Genomic DNA, 15,389 nt, shown 5'->3' on the forward strand with positions numbered 1-15,389 from the left:
TGGATAATTACTTGAACTAATTTGAAGCTGTAATGCAGTGGACATCCCTTCCCTTTTTGAAATTTTTGAAATTCATTTTTTTAATACTAGCTTATTTTCAAAATATATGCAAATAGAGTTTACAACATTCATCCTTGTACAATTTTGTGTCCCAAATTTTTCTCCCTCCTTTCCTTGCACTTTCTCCCCTAGATAGCAAGTAATCTAATATATGTTAAACATGTGCAATTCTTCTTTATATTTCCAAATTTATTAGGACATCCCTTTCAATAGAGAATACTCAAAGCATGACTTTATTGATCATGTAGCATTTCTAATTTCCTTTATTTTTTAGTTTTCCTAATTCCAAGTTACTAAAAATTGAAATCTTGAGAATCTATTTCTGCCCTTCTTACTTTCTCTCAACTGATTTTTCTCTAATTGTTATAGGATTCTATCCTGTTGTAATTTTTAAAAAAATGTACCTTATTTTCAAAACCTCAATTTTTATCCCTTTGTTTATCTAGGAGTATTTAAAAGACCTATTGGTTACTTTTTTGTAATTTTAATATTTTTAGTTTGTGAGTTTTGGCTGCCAGTTCATCATTTCTTTTAGCGCTTGTGTAAACTCCTTCAGCACTGTCTTACAAATATAATAATAATAATCCATAACTATCTGTTTATAAATGTTTTTCCATAAATAAGTACTTAGTGGCAAGAGAAGATACACATATTGCAAAAGGGCTACATTATGTTGAGAAAAAAGGATTTTTTTCCACCCTGTTTTCTGAAGTTACATGACAGCAAAAACAATTGCTTAATGTTCTTTTTATAAGTTCAAAGTTCTGAATTACCTAATTCTAAGTGAATTTCAAGAACTCTTTTCTTGAGGTAAGAGGAAGCATGTAGAGGCACAACACTTTTTTTTTGTTATTACAGCTTTTTATATACAAAACATATGCATGGGTAATTTTTCAACATTGACCCTTGCAAAAACTTCAGTTTCAACTTTTCCCCTCCTTCCTTCCATTCCCTCCCCTAGATGGCAGGTGGTCCCATACATGTTAAATATGTTATATATGTTAAATACAATATATCACAACACCTATTCTTTTGGCAGCTTAATTTGGCTATCCCAGTTCTAAAAAAGTAATAATAAATCTTTCTCCAATTGTTTTCCATTTATTTTCCATAATACTCTACCCAGAGTATTATGTATGTGTATATATGTATGTGTGTGTATATCTTTCAATATAAATATAGATATATTGATTTATCAATATATCAATATATATCTCTTACCTATCTATATCCCTATATTGCTATCTGTCTTATCTATCTATCAATACCCTTTGTCTGTTACAGCGAAGGTGTGGTCTAGCATGCCAGTCAGAGCATTGATCTCTTTCTGAAGCAGTTTGGTGTCAGAGAGAATCTTGGTGATCTCCTTCTCCTTCCTGATGCTGCCCATGATCTCCAGAATTCTATGGGTATAGGTTGAACAAGCCATGTTGCCAGCCAGGGTGTCCAGCTCCTTGACCAATTGCTTGTATAAACCATCTTTGTGGCAGAATCCCACAGCTACCGCCTGTACACACACTCCTGCGGGACCTGGAGCTCCACAGCCTTGTGCGACGACTCAAACTCTCTCTGGTCCTGGCGCTTCTTCAGAGCCTGATACTTGGCCAGCAACGGCACTTGATGCCTCTCCCAATGGCCAGCCAGATGGATGATGCACTAGGTGCTGGCCTCCACCACCACCTGCAGCTTGGCCAGGTTGCTGGGGGCCTTTAGCAGCAGATCCAGTCCTGTGCTTCAGCCTCCAAGCTTGCTTGCCTGTGCTCAGCCAGGCTTGTTGGGCCTCTGCTTTGACCTGGCCCTTGCTAAGTGTCAGCTTCTTCATGGTGGCCCCATCTCCTCCATGCTCTGGCCCACAAGCTCTAGGTGACTTGTAGAGAAGCCACCTCTGCTTCCTGTCCCTCCTGCAGTTCCTGTTCCAAACAGTGGGTTACAGCAGGGACAGTGACAAGGGGATTTCCATGGAGGCCAAAGGCTGCCTCCTCTTCCTGAGCAAAAATAAATTCCTCAGCGTGTGTAAACCTGGAGCTCCCAGGAGCGGGCCCCCAGCTGCAGAGGAGCTCACCCAGGTCCCAGGCGCCCCCAAGTGTGTGTACACTCACACACATACACAGAACTATTTTAAAGCAATTAATTTAATTAAGACAGACAAGATGGAATAAGAAACAGAATGGACCTGTATTTTCATTGTGTAGTAAATTCTTGGGTGAGGAAATTCTTCCTACTATAACAGGCCAATACTTCCTTTTACAACTTTTAGTTTAGAAATATAATACTTTTTACTTCTTTTAGTAATATCTTTTAATAATAACATAATTAATAGCCATTTGTTTCCCTTCTCTTCATTAACTCAGTAACTTAAAATGGAGTCCATTTAAATCTGTTGTATTCAAATCTGACTTGTTCAGGAAAGTTCATTTTAATGGGCTGTATCCACTTAGATTTGGATAATCTTTGAGGGTAATCTTTAAATCTGTGGCCATCAAGAGGATTCATTCAGGTGCTAGGTCTTAAGGTGGGTTTCATTCAATTTATTAGTGACCCAATCAAACCCTGTTGCTAGAAACTATCCTGTCTCACTCAGGTTAGTTGTTCACCAAATAATATAGTAACACTTTCAATCAGACTTGTGATGACCGCATATTTAAAATCAGCCGGAGTCAGGAATTCAGGTTAAGAGAAAAATCTTCAATCTTTATTGAAGTGAAGAGGTGAAAAAGGATTGTGATAGCAATATGGGCAAGAAAGATTGCGATAGCAACATGGACAGCTGCGACAGGAAGCTAGCTAGTAGAGGGGGATCAGAGATGAAGGGCCATCACAATGGCAATGCGAGCAGCTATGTCAAGACGCCAGCCAGCAGTCTTCCCTTCCGCTTCCCTTTCCACTCCCTTGCCTCCACCCACCAAAAATGTCATTTCCTATACAACATATCAGGACTTGCACAAAGAGTGGGTGGGGGCCATTCTTTCTCCAAGCATATATATTAATAGAGTATGGTCCAATTACTATTTAGCCTCACGTGCTTGGGACCTCAGTGCATCAACTCCAGCCTCAGCCCATTACATCTCCTGCTTTCTTTTGTTTTAGAACACAGGTGGTCATGCCATCCCTGACTCCTCAGGGAGGTCAGAGCCCCCAAGGGGAGGTGATCACACCCTCCCTGACTTCTCAGGAAAGGAGGTGAAAGCACCAAAAAGGAGGTGATCACGACCCCCCTGACTTCTCAGGAAGGGAGGTGAAAGCACTAAAAAGGAGATAATCACGCCCTCCCTGACATCTCAGGAAGGGAGATGAAAAGCACCAAAGGGAAGTGGGGGTTGCTAGCGGCTTTCTGGGCTGAAGGGTCTTATTATGCATAAACCCATCAGCATGGGAGATATTACACAAGCACCTAGCAATAACGCAAAGGCTATTAGTGATGACTCTCCCCACAGTCAGTGCAGGCTTGATGTGGTGTAACAAACATGAATTGTACACACAAGTAACGGTATAACAAACAATATAAATCAACATTGTGTTGTAAAAGATTGCCAGAAGTCCTAGAAGGAGAGTATGTAAACAGCAGTCACACATACACCTTCAGCAGCCAAGAGATAGTCCAAAACCAATTTATTGTCCATTGCTTCACATGTCAGGGAATCCAATGATCCCCCCAAGTTTTTGAAGTCCTGCAAAAGTCTTTTTATGTGTTAGAGAGTCCAGCAGATTTTGAAGTCTTGTAAGTCTTATCATTTCTCAGAAAATCCAATGATTCCCGAGGGCTTTCAAGTCTTATGTCTCAAAGAATCCGATGATTACTGAGGGTTTTTAAGTCCTATCATAATCTTATGTCTCAGAGAATCCAATGATTCCTGAGGGTTTTCAAGTCCCAACTATGTCCATGAGTCAAACGCCATTACTGCTCTTTCAATGGTGAGCACAATCAGCAACAGAACCACCCGATATTTCTTGGGTCTTCTCCGTTTCAAGGTCTGCTCCATCTCTCTGCGATGGACAAGGCAAATATGGCTTGTTGGCACTTATCTGATTCCTTCTCCACCTATAGAGATACAAGCAAACCCTCTCCCCCACGCAGTTAGCCTATCTGGTCCCTTCCATTCACCACTTTCTGGGTCTCTCCACATCACCTGGCGATTATCTAAAGATAGTGGAGCTGTCCGCACTGAACACTGCCCTTCTGGTGGGTTATAAAACCTGTCTGCTGGAGCCAATGCATCTTTGTCAAAAATCAAGAAGTTAATAGTATAAAGGGTTAGATTTAGTAGTTCTCTAGGGTTACCTGTGGCTCCCCCTTTCTTTTGTTTTTGGAGCAGCGTCTTAATGTCTCTATTTCTCCTCTCCACTATTGCCTGTCCTTGAGGATTAAAGGATATGCCAGTGGTGTGTAAAATTTTATACTGTGCATAAAAGTGTGCAAAATGTTTGGAGGTATATGCAGGACCATTTTTATTGCTTGTGGCACACCCATAATGGCAAATGCTTGCGTGAGGAATTCAGTGACCACTCGGGCTGTCTCTTTTGCTGCTGGTATGGCAAAAGTGAATCCTGAAAAGTTGTCTACCACAACATGGATAAAAGAATGACGACCGAAAGATTTATAATGGGTCACATCCATTTGCCAGATTTCATTGGGTCTCAAACCATGAGGGTTCTTCCCTGGAGGCAGTGTAAGGATGTGGAAAGGAAGGCAAGCTGTATAGCTTTTTACTATGCTCCTAGCTTCCTCTTTTGTTATCCCAAATTGTAAATGCAAAGCTCGAGTAGCCTGATGGTATTTAAAATGGGATTCCTGGGCCTCCTAAAATAAAGGCGTACTGGCTAACATAGTTAAAAGGCTATCTGCCTTTGAATTCCCATCAAAAATAGCACCTGGAAGTCTACAATGTGAGTGGACATACTAAGATATAAATCTTTCCTGGATGCTTTCTCACTTGCTCCTGAAGTTCCTTAAAGAGCTGATATATATTAGAAGCTGCAAATTTTATTTGGGCTGTGGCAATTCTTTGTACCACATCTACTGAATAGGCCGACTCAGATATTATATTTATGTCTCCTGGGTAATAAGTGAGAGCTAGCATGATCGCATAAAATTCAGCTGAGTGGACTGAAAAGGAGTTCTGACTACTCTCTTTATAGTTAAGTCATGAGGGTATACAGCACAAATATTGCATTTGGATACCTCTATAAAGGTCCTTTAAGAGGAACTTTAGAAACTTTCTTCAAGAATCCATCACCAATTATGTAAAAGTCTAGTTATCTTTAATGGAATCCTGTGTGTAAAATTTGGAGCCATGGCTAATAAAATTTGCCACTCTGGGATGGTTTCACAACACACATTAATTTGTGTATTGGTGTAAAAGGTGTATATCTTGTCAGGTCTTGTCCCAGATAATTGTACTGCTCGCTTAATGGCCTTTAATAAAATTCTAGCCACAAGCACTGGGTAAGGAATAAGGCTTTGTTCTGGTTGTGCCAGGAGGTTCACCCACTCTATCACACTGTCTCCTTGATGAAGGACTGCTGTAGGTGCCTCTTGTGTGGCAAAAACTGATATTTCCTAGGGTTTTTGAGTAACTCTTTCAACCACATTGGATAAAGCCAGTTCAACTTTTCTCAAAGCCTCTTGAGCTTCTTTTGTAAGCTGCTGTGGTGAATTTAAAGCACTATCTCCCCTTAAAATGTCATATAATGGTTGTAACTGATAAGTAGTCAAGCCTAACACTGGTCGCATCTATTGGATATCTCCTATCAATTTCTGAAAATCATTTAAGGTGTTTAACTTTTCTGTTCTTAAGGACAGTTTTTGTACTGTAAGCCCCTTAGGATATACTTCATATCCTAAATATTGAAAAGGAGCATGTCTTTGAATTTTCTCTTCAGCTATGTACAATTTGTAGTATCTTAGTGTTTCTATGGTCTTTTGTAGACATGCTTCTAGCATTTGTCCCTCAGGTGCACATCCCAATATATCATCCATATAATGTAATAGCAAAACTTTTGGAAATGCTTTTCTTACTGGAGCAAGATCAGCAGCAACATACATTTGACATATAGTGGGGCTGTTTTTCATTCCCTGTGGCAAAATTGTCCATTCATACGCCAAATGTGATGACCGCGTATTTAAAATCAGCCGGAGTCAGGAATTCAGGTTAAGAGAAAAATCTTCAATCTTTATTGAAGTGAAGAGGTGAAAAAGGATTGCGATAGCAATATGGGCAAGAAAGATCGCGATAGCAATATGGGCAGCTGCAACAGGAAGCCAGCTAACAGAGGGGGATTGGAGATGAAGGGCCCTCCCAATGGCAATGCGAACAGCTGTGTCAAGACGCCAGCCAACAGTCTCCCCTTCCGCTTCCTTTTCCACTCCCTTGCCTCCACTCACCAAAAATGTCATTTCCTATACAACACATCAAGACTTGCAGAAAGATGGAGAGCAATCTGGAATTATGCCCCCAAAGTTATCAAACTGTGCATACCCTTTGATCCAGCAGTGTTACTTCTGGGCTTATATCCCAGAGAAATACTAAAGAAGGGAAAGGGACCTGTATGTGCCAAAATGTTTGTGACAGCCCTGTTTGTAGTGGCTAGAAAGTGGAAATTGAATGGGTGCCCATCAATTGGAGAATGGCTGGGTAAATTGTGGTATATAAATGTTATGGAATATTATTGTTCTGTAAGAAATGACCAGCAGGATGAATACAGAGAGGCTTGGAGAGACTTACATGAACTGATGCTAAGTGAAATGAGCAGAACCAGGAGATCATTATACACTTCAACAACGATATTGTATGAGGATGTATTCTGATGGAAGTGCATTTCTTTGACAAAGAGACCTAACTTAGTTTTAATTGATCAATGATGGACAGAAGCAGCTACACCCAAAGAAAGAACACTGGGAAACAAATGTGAACTATTTGCATTTTTGTTTTTCTTCCTGGGTTATTTTTACCTTCTGAATCCAATTCTCCCTGTGCAACAAGAGAACTGTTCAGTTCTGCAAACATATATTGTATCTAGGATATACTGCAACATATCTAACATGTATAGGACTGCTTGCTATCTAGGGGCGGGGCTAGAGGGAGGGAGGGAACAGAAGCAAGTGCAATGGATAATGTTGTAAAAAAAATTATCCTGGCATGGATTCTGTCAATATAAAGTTATTATAAAATAAAATAAAATATATTAAAAAAAAAAAAAAAAAGACTTGAACAAAGAGTGGGCGGGGGCCATTCTTTCTCCAAGCATATATATTAATAGAGTATGGTCCAATTACTATTTAGCCTCACGTGCTTGGGACCTCTGCATCAACTCTAGCCTCAGCCCATTACACAGACTAAATTTTGACTAAATTTTGAAACATCAAGTATTATAGAATTGTGGGATCATAGGTACACAAATCTAGAAATGTAACGGACCTTCATCTAGTTCAATCTCATCTCAATGGGGATGAGAAACAAGCCAAGAAAGCTGAAATGATTTGCCTTGTTTCAACTAGAATTAATCCTCTGGATCTCAATCCTGTGCTTATGTTATTGTTAAGGAGCTATTTTGGGAAGGTGTGGTACTTAATGCTAAGAGCACAGTGGAATAAGAAACAATCCTTACCTTGGAAAAGCTTGTGGTCTAGTTATGGACCTAGGATACCAGAATTTAGAGAATGATACATATTGACTTATGATTGTGTGAGTCAGAAACCATTAAAAAAAACAACTGGATAGATCTCTAGAAGCAAAGCAAAGTTTATTTACATTCTCGAGAAGGGGAGTCCCACCCATCGAGCAGACAATCGAAGGGAGGAGGCACCGTAGGGGGTAGGGTCAGCGCTTTTATCCCTAATGCAAATTCCCCCTCCCACCACTGACCCTCATCCTTATTGGCTGAGGATCTTACATTCTAAACGCGGGAACTATCCAAGACATTGAACTTGACCAACAAGTACATAGTTGCCCATATTTGGCTGAAATAGGGAGGATAACAAGAAGGGGACTTAAGTATGCCCTTAGGGGGCTAACAGGGACGGGATAGCAGGAAGAGACTTTAAGTATGTCCTTAAGATAGCAGGGAGGAGACACTTTAAGTATGTCCTTGACTTAAAGTCCTTCAGGCCTACTCAAACTTTGAAATAGATGAAGCCTTACTCGATTTTCACAACTGTCTTGAAAGATCTCATTTTATCTCGTTCATGATTAAATACAAAAACGAGAGACACTGTTGTATGAGTTCTGAGTAAGTATTGTTAACTGGGGTGCTATGGGATTGTTTCTGAGGATGCATGTTGTGAAAATCTTTGGAAGTAAAAACTGGTTATCTGGGTTTAAATCTTGGCTCTGCTGTTTATTACATTTTTTGGCCTTGTTCAAATCACTTAACCTCTGAGATCCTTATTTTCTTTATCTTCAAAATGAGAATGTTGGACTACATGAGCTCAACATTTTTAGTTTTAAAGTCTATTCTCCTTTACATTTTCAAGGCTTCCTGACTTCTTCTAAACTAGACCCAAATCAGGTAACTCTTAGTCATTTGAGCAATTCAATATTTGTTTACATTCTACCTTATGAGATTTAATGAATCAAGGAGTTTTAATCCTATCTTATTTGAAAGGACTTTACAGCTTCCTTTGTCCCTAAATAGTGTTAATTATAATAATTAAATATTTATCTATGTGCAAATTTAAATTGTAGAAAATAGTGACAAATTGAAAAGTAGGTAATCCAAACATGTTAATGTGCTGATTTGTTTCTTTTGGCTCATAATATAATTTTTCTGCTTAGATGATATCACCAGTACAAAGGACACTGACCCCAGACTCTACCTTTCCTTTGAGCCTGAGAAATGAAGAAATTATGATAAACTTACCTGAGTCTCTGAAAGCAAGAACTTCATCTGGTAAGCTTTACTATTGTAATCTTAAATATATCTGTTGCATTTTTGTAGTACTTGCAATCTGAGCAAGATTACTGATGGTTGGATAGCTGTTAATAAACTAAAAACAACATATTTGATCAGCAACTACAATGAAAGACTGTAGGTCCTGGGATCATATCTGCTGACAATCAAAACTGGTAGGCTTGCAGCCAAAAATACCATATCCAGCAAAATTATCTTTAGTTTTACATTCAACAAATTTACAGATTTTCAGGATTTTCTATCAACTAAACCCAAACTAAATAGAAATTTTAACATATAAGAGTAAATATCAAAGATCACTTTTAAGGAAATGAATAAAGTATTTAAACATGGACAAATTGTTTTTTTACATGAGAAATATATAGTATATGTTTAAGATTCACATCAACAATAGGGTAGCTCAAAAGAAAGATTGACAGAGTTAAGGTAAAAATAATATTCATGTTATACAAATGAGTTGCAGAGAAAGAATAGACAGAGATGCCTTAGACAGGGGAGGAGGGCTTTTAGTTCTGAAAACCTACTCACATTCGGAATGAATTTAATAGGCAATACTGCATATAGACCATGAAGGATATAGCACCTTCCAAAATTTATAAAGGAATAAGCAAGAGGAAGGGTTGGGCATGTGAGGAAGCAAAGGATGAGGGAAGAAGACAAGGTAGGGATACTTGGCTGGGGGAAAGATAAGTAATAGCAAAGCAAGTTATGGAGCAGAATTTAATTAAAGAATCAACAGGGATAGGAAAGACATGACTGTGTATGTGGGCAGTGGTGTGTGTATATCTACATATGTATACATAAATATAATTTTTTTTTACTGTAGCTTGTTTGGGGGTTATGGGAGGGAATGAAAGGGGGGAAAAGAATAAAGTAAATAAGGTATACAGTAGAGAACCAAAGAACAGTTTGTTATTATATATTTTGAATCCTCCTTGATGTTGTGCTAGGTATATGACAATGTTGTCTTTTGATTATTTTGTTTTGTACTCCTTTTGTTTTTCTTTTTTTCTTATTCTGTTTTTTCAAATAAATTTTAAAAGAATTCTAGGATGTTTTAGTCTTTCCTGGATTTCTGAGGTTGAGAGTATTTGACCTAAATTAAAAGACCTCAGTGAGATCTTAGGACAGAATACTACTGACCTAGAGCCCTTGGGTCTGAGGTATTCCAATGAGTACTTCCACAATATTCCTAGTTACTTCTAAGTTTAAAATCTTAGCTTTCCAACCATTTGGGGGCTTGAATCCATTTTTATAGAGCTTTGTAGGTAATTTGGTATCTATGTACTGTTTTGCTAACACTGGCATTCTGGTGGGCTTCCTTCCCTGTTGCCCATGGATCCTTTGTGTAGTTCTAGGGTGGATAGGCTAGGAAAAGAAGTAAATCATTATTGAATTTGTTGCGAATCTTCAGTCTGGTTCTATTTTTAGATTTTTGCTGGAATAGGTATGTGGGGTCTAGCTATCTGCCTTTGTTCAGGCAAAGACATCTTAACCAGAAGCCCTACCTGTTATTATTGATAGCTTTCTTTTCTTCTTTTGAGAAATTCCTGTTCATATCATTTGATCATTTATATGTTGAGGAATTTCCTATTTTTATATATTTGAATCAGTTCATTATTTATTTTATATATCAAATCTTTATCGGAGGAAATTAATCGCAAAAGATTTTTTCCTCCCAAGTTAACTATTTCTCTTCTAATTTTAGCTTCTTGGATTTTGCTTGTACAAAGCTATTCAGTTTTATATAATCAAAACTGACCTTTCCCCATTTGTAATTCTAACTCTTATTTGATCATATTTGGTCATCTGACTTAGCTAAAATTATGAAAGTTATCTTTTTCCCTGCTCCTCTGATTTGTTTATAATATCACCTTTTATATCTAGGTATTTTTTCCATTTGGAATTTGTTGTGGTGTAAGGTCAATTAAATAAATCTAATTTTTGCCAGATTCTTTCCCAATTTTCTCAGGAGTTTTTTCTGACATAGTGAATATTTTTCCCCAACAGTTGTGTATGTTTGAATTTATTAAACATTATGCTACTGTATCTGTTTGCTTCTGGATATTATATCAGTAATTTGGTGCACTTATCAGCTTTTTTGATGTATAACCATTATGAAATAGTTTTGATTATTACTGCTTTGTCATGCAGTTTGAAATTTGGCATAGCTATGTCCCATTATTATTATTATTATTATTTCTTTTGAGATTCTTTTTTTTAAAAATGAATTTAGATATTATTTTTAGAGAGCTCTTTTGGTAGTTTAGTATAACAACAATAAGTAAATTTAAACAGTATTGTAATTTTTTTATATTGGCATGGCTTAACCTTGAGCGATTTATTTCTCCATTTATGTTAAGTCTGACAAAATAATATATTTGTATTCCCAAAACTTACCACAGTAGTTGGGGTGCAGTAAGCACTTAATATTTTTCCATTAATTCATTTTTATTCATTTAATTTTTATGTGTATCTTAGGAAGTGGAGTTCCATATATTTTCACATAAGTCAATGATTTGTGTAGATTTATTTTATATCTTGCTACTTTGCTAAAATTATTAATTATTATCATTTCACTTATTTTTCATTGACTTGATTAAACTTCTCTAAGTAGACTGTCATATCATCTACAAAGGCAATTATTTTGTTTCCTTTTTTTTTCTCAATAGTATTTTATTTTTTCCAAATACAAGAAAAGATAGTTTTCAACATTTAATTTTTGTAAGATTTTTGTTCCAAAATTTTCTCCCTCTCCCTATTCCCCAGATACTAGACAAACTGATGTATATTAATATATTAAACGTGCATTCCTTTTAAACATATTTCCATATTTGTCATATTGTGCAAAAAAAATTAGACCAAAAGGGGAAAAAATTACAAGAAAGGAAAAGCAAACACACAAAAAAGGTAAAAATATGGTGCTTCAACCCACAATTTCTGGATGCAGATGGCATTTTCTATTCCAAGTCTATTGGAATTGTCTTATATCACCACATTGCTGAGAAGAGCCAATTCCATCCCAGTCGATCATCACATTATCTTGCTGTTACTGTGTACAATGTTTTCCTAGTTCTGGTCATTTCACTCAGTATCAGTTCATGTAAGTTTTTCCAGGCTTTTCTGAAATCAGCCTGCTCATCATGTCTTATAGAACAATAATATTAAATTACATTCATATACTAAAACTTATTCAGCTATTCCTCATCTGATGGGCATCCACTTAATTTCTGATTTTTTGGCACCACAAAAAGGGCTGCTACAAATATTTCTGCATATGTCGGTTCTTTCTCCTTCTTTTGTTATCTGTTTGGAATATAGACCCAGAAGTGAGACTGTTGGATCAAAAGGTATGCACAGTTTTATAGCCTTTTGAACATAATTCCAAATTGCTTTCCAGAATGGTTGGATCATATTTTGTTTCCTCTTTACTGTGCTTTTTTTTTTTTTTTTTTTTGATTCCCTCAATTTCTTTTATCTTATTGTTATAGCTTCCATTTCTACATCTATGTCAAAAATAGTGGTGATAATGAACATCTTTGCTTATCCCTAAGTTTAGGGAAAAGACTTAAGGTTTTGTCATTATAATGATATCTTTTAGATTTAGATAGATACCCTTTAGGAGGCCCATTTATTCTTATGCTTTAAAAATTTTTATTATAGGTTGTATATAAAAACCTTTTTTGATATCAATTGCTATAAGCCTGATTTTGTTTTTTGTTAATATGAACTATTATGTTTATAGTTTTTGTTTCTAAAACATTTTAACCTCTTTATAATTGGAAACTTTAAAATTATATTTATTATATTAAGGTTTATGAAAGTATTGTTTAAAATTTTTGCTTTTCTGCATTTATATTTATTTGAATTGTTCAACAAATAGATTCATTAATATTTCCATTAAGTTTTCTCTATATGTATGTTAACTCTAATTCTTCCAACAATCTATTACAATTTTTAGTTGTTTAACTATGGAAATGCATACATATATTGTATTTAACATATACTTTAACATATTTAACATGTATTGGTCTACCTGCCACTTGGGGGAGGGAGTGGGAGGAAGGAGGAGAAAAGTTTTAACAGAACATTTTGCAAGAGTCAATGCTGAAAAATTACCCATGCATATATCTTGTAAATAAAAAGCTATTAAAAAAAAACACACAACAATTTTTAGCTGTTGTTTTGCTTATCGTTCTTTGAGGTTTGTTATGTTTCAATAGAATATTGAAGTCTCATACTATTACTTTTCTGTTCAATTTTTTTTTGCAATTAATTTCTATAAAATTTTAAAATGTTGTAATATCACTAGGTATCTTTGTTTTTATTGTTAATATTTTTTGACAGTGGTATAGGATAATCATAATAGAAGTCTTAACCTGGCATTTAAATCCCTCCATCACTAATGACTTTATTTTCTAACCAAAGTGATATATTTAATATTTTCTAAACTTGGCATTCCATTTCTATTAATCAAGTAGTCTAAAACTGCATTTCAGAAAATGTCAGTAAAATTTTACAGTGTTTATTTATTAACATAAGGACACTTAATTATTTTTATTTTAATACAGAATACTAAATTATATAGGATCTTATAGGTTCAGTGGCATTTTTGCTTCTTACCCTGTATACAATGATTTATGTGGGCTTGGTAATGATTCCTAATTGCTTTTTTTATTTCTATCACCTTTCAGGAGTGGAAATATTCAATTGTTCAGAAGAAGACAATGTCCAAAGACTTCATAGAGCTCAGGTACCATTTATTACATTATCACCTGTTAAAGTACATTCTCAGTCAGAAAACTGCTCATATAGAATGGACTCAGAAGTACAGAAGTCCTTTGGTAACCCCATCTTTGGCTCATATAAGGCGTCAACAGGTTATCCAGTCAATTCCTTTGGCCCCGAAAACAGGAATAGGGAAATCTCTGTTTCTCAAAAGTCTGGAGAAGTGACACCTTTAAAGCTTTCATTCTTCTCTCTGGTACCTCCTCAAAGCAAACAAAGCAAGTGGTTGAAATATAAAAACACGTCTCAAGATGACCCTATTACTCTACATAGAACTGATGCTAATGTGAACGAAAACTTCTTTGCTGCCTCTTCTTCTACAATGCAACTTTGTGATCCAGAGGTTAATCATAAGAGGGCTGTCAAGAAAAGCCCTAATAACTCTATGCATTTGGAGATGATAAAAAGCATGCTTCATCAACAGCAACTGGATTTCTACTACCAAGAATTAGTTATAAGAAAGAAAACACTGTTTCAGAATTTAGACCAAACTTCCCAGCTTGAGGAAATACAAAAGATGTTAAGTCAGACAGCCCACAATGGCGTCAATGTAACAGAAAGTACCCAGGTGAAGAATTGTAATAAGCTAGTTGTCATTCTAAAAGTTCTTCTATTAGAAAACATTACCTGAATTTTAGAGAAAAAGAGAGCACAATAAACTGCAAATTATTATTTCACTATTATAATGAATACTTTTTTTTTTTGGCTGAGGCAATTGGGGTTAAGTGACTTGCCCAGGGTCACACAGCTAGGAAGTGTTTGAAAGAATACTTTTGACCCAAAATACTATCTATATTTAGGCTATTCTCTTTGGCCTACTAAAATAATAAGATTATATAGTCATTAACTTATTTGTATTGCTACTATAGAGTTTTCTTAAATAGAATTATTCTTTTAAAAAAATGTTACTCATTGATGTAGGGTTTTTCTTGATACTAGAAATTGAATTATATATTTTGAATATATTGTGCCAAGAAAATTAACCACCCATATCACTTATATTTTGATGCTCTTATTTGTCTAGAAGTAAAATATTTCATAGTTTCAGGAGAGAGGGAAGAATAAAATCAAAGCTTTTGGTATTATACATAACTATCCCTGACACGTTGCTCTTTATTTAGAATTAGAATGTATCTGGAATTCAGAAATAAAGTCTTGTATTAGTAAATAAAAGGATTGTATATTTTATTAGACATAACATCTTACTAATTGATCATTTTTATTATCTGTTAATTTGTTCTTTTTCAGGAGATAAATACCAGCACATTGTCATTTCCCAGTGGAACAAGATCAAAATATGCTTGTGTCCCCAAAAGACAGATTCACATACCTGCTCATTTTCAGTCACCTGCTCAGTACAAACAGATTTTTATAACCTCTCTGATAGGTATGAAACATCTTTTATTTTATTTTTTTTCATTTTATGAATTTGTTCTACAATTTGCTTTTGTACTTTTGTTCTGTAATCCATGAAAAAAGATGTGGGGCTAAAATAAAACAGTGGGAGCAAGATATGTAGACTGAGAATAGTGCACAATAATGTTAGCTCAACTAAAAGGACTGATGAATCTGAGCCTTAAAATGACTGAGAGCAGTCTGTAGAGTGCAAAGGATTTTGGTTAACATTTCTTTCT

At 35.8% G+C, this 15,389-nt stretch overlaps 1 protein-coding gene across 1 annotated transcript in view; it reads left to right on the plus strand.

Moving 5' to 3' along the window:
* Nucleotides 1–15,389, plus strand: part of ZGRF1 (zinc finger GRF-type containing 1) — a 94,874-nt gene that overhangs the window by 33,389 nt on the left and 46,096 nt on the right. Inside the window, exons 11-13 of the mRNA XM_051967141.1 lie at nucleotides 8,832–8,946; nucleotides 13,662–13,720; nucleotides 15,004–15,142. Of these exons, the coding sequence (XP_051823101.1) occupies nucleotides 8,832–8,946; nucleotides 13,662–13,720; nucleotides 15,004–15,142 (313 nt within the window). The remainder of the gene's footprint in view (nucleotides 1–8,831; nucleotides 8,947–13,661; nucleotides 13,721–15,003; nucleotides 15,143–15,389) is intronic.

Source organism: Antechinus flavipes, chromosome 6 (genome assembly GCF_016432865.1).
Source record: "Antechinus flavipes isolate AdamAnt ecotype Samford, QLD, Australia chromosome 6, AdamAnt_v2, whole genome shotgun sequence".
In the NCBI taxonomy this organism is placed as follows: domain Eukaryota; kingdom Metazoa; phylum Chordata; class Mammalia; order Dasyuromorphia; family Dasyuridae; genus Antechinus; species Antechinus flavipes.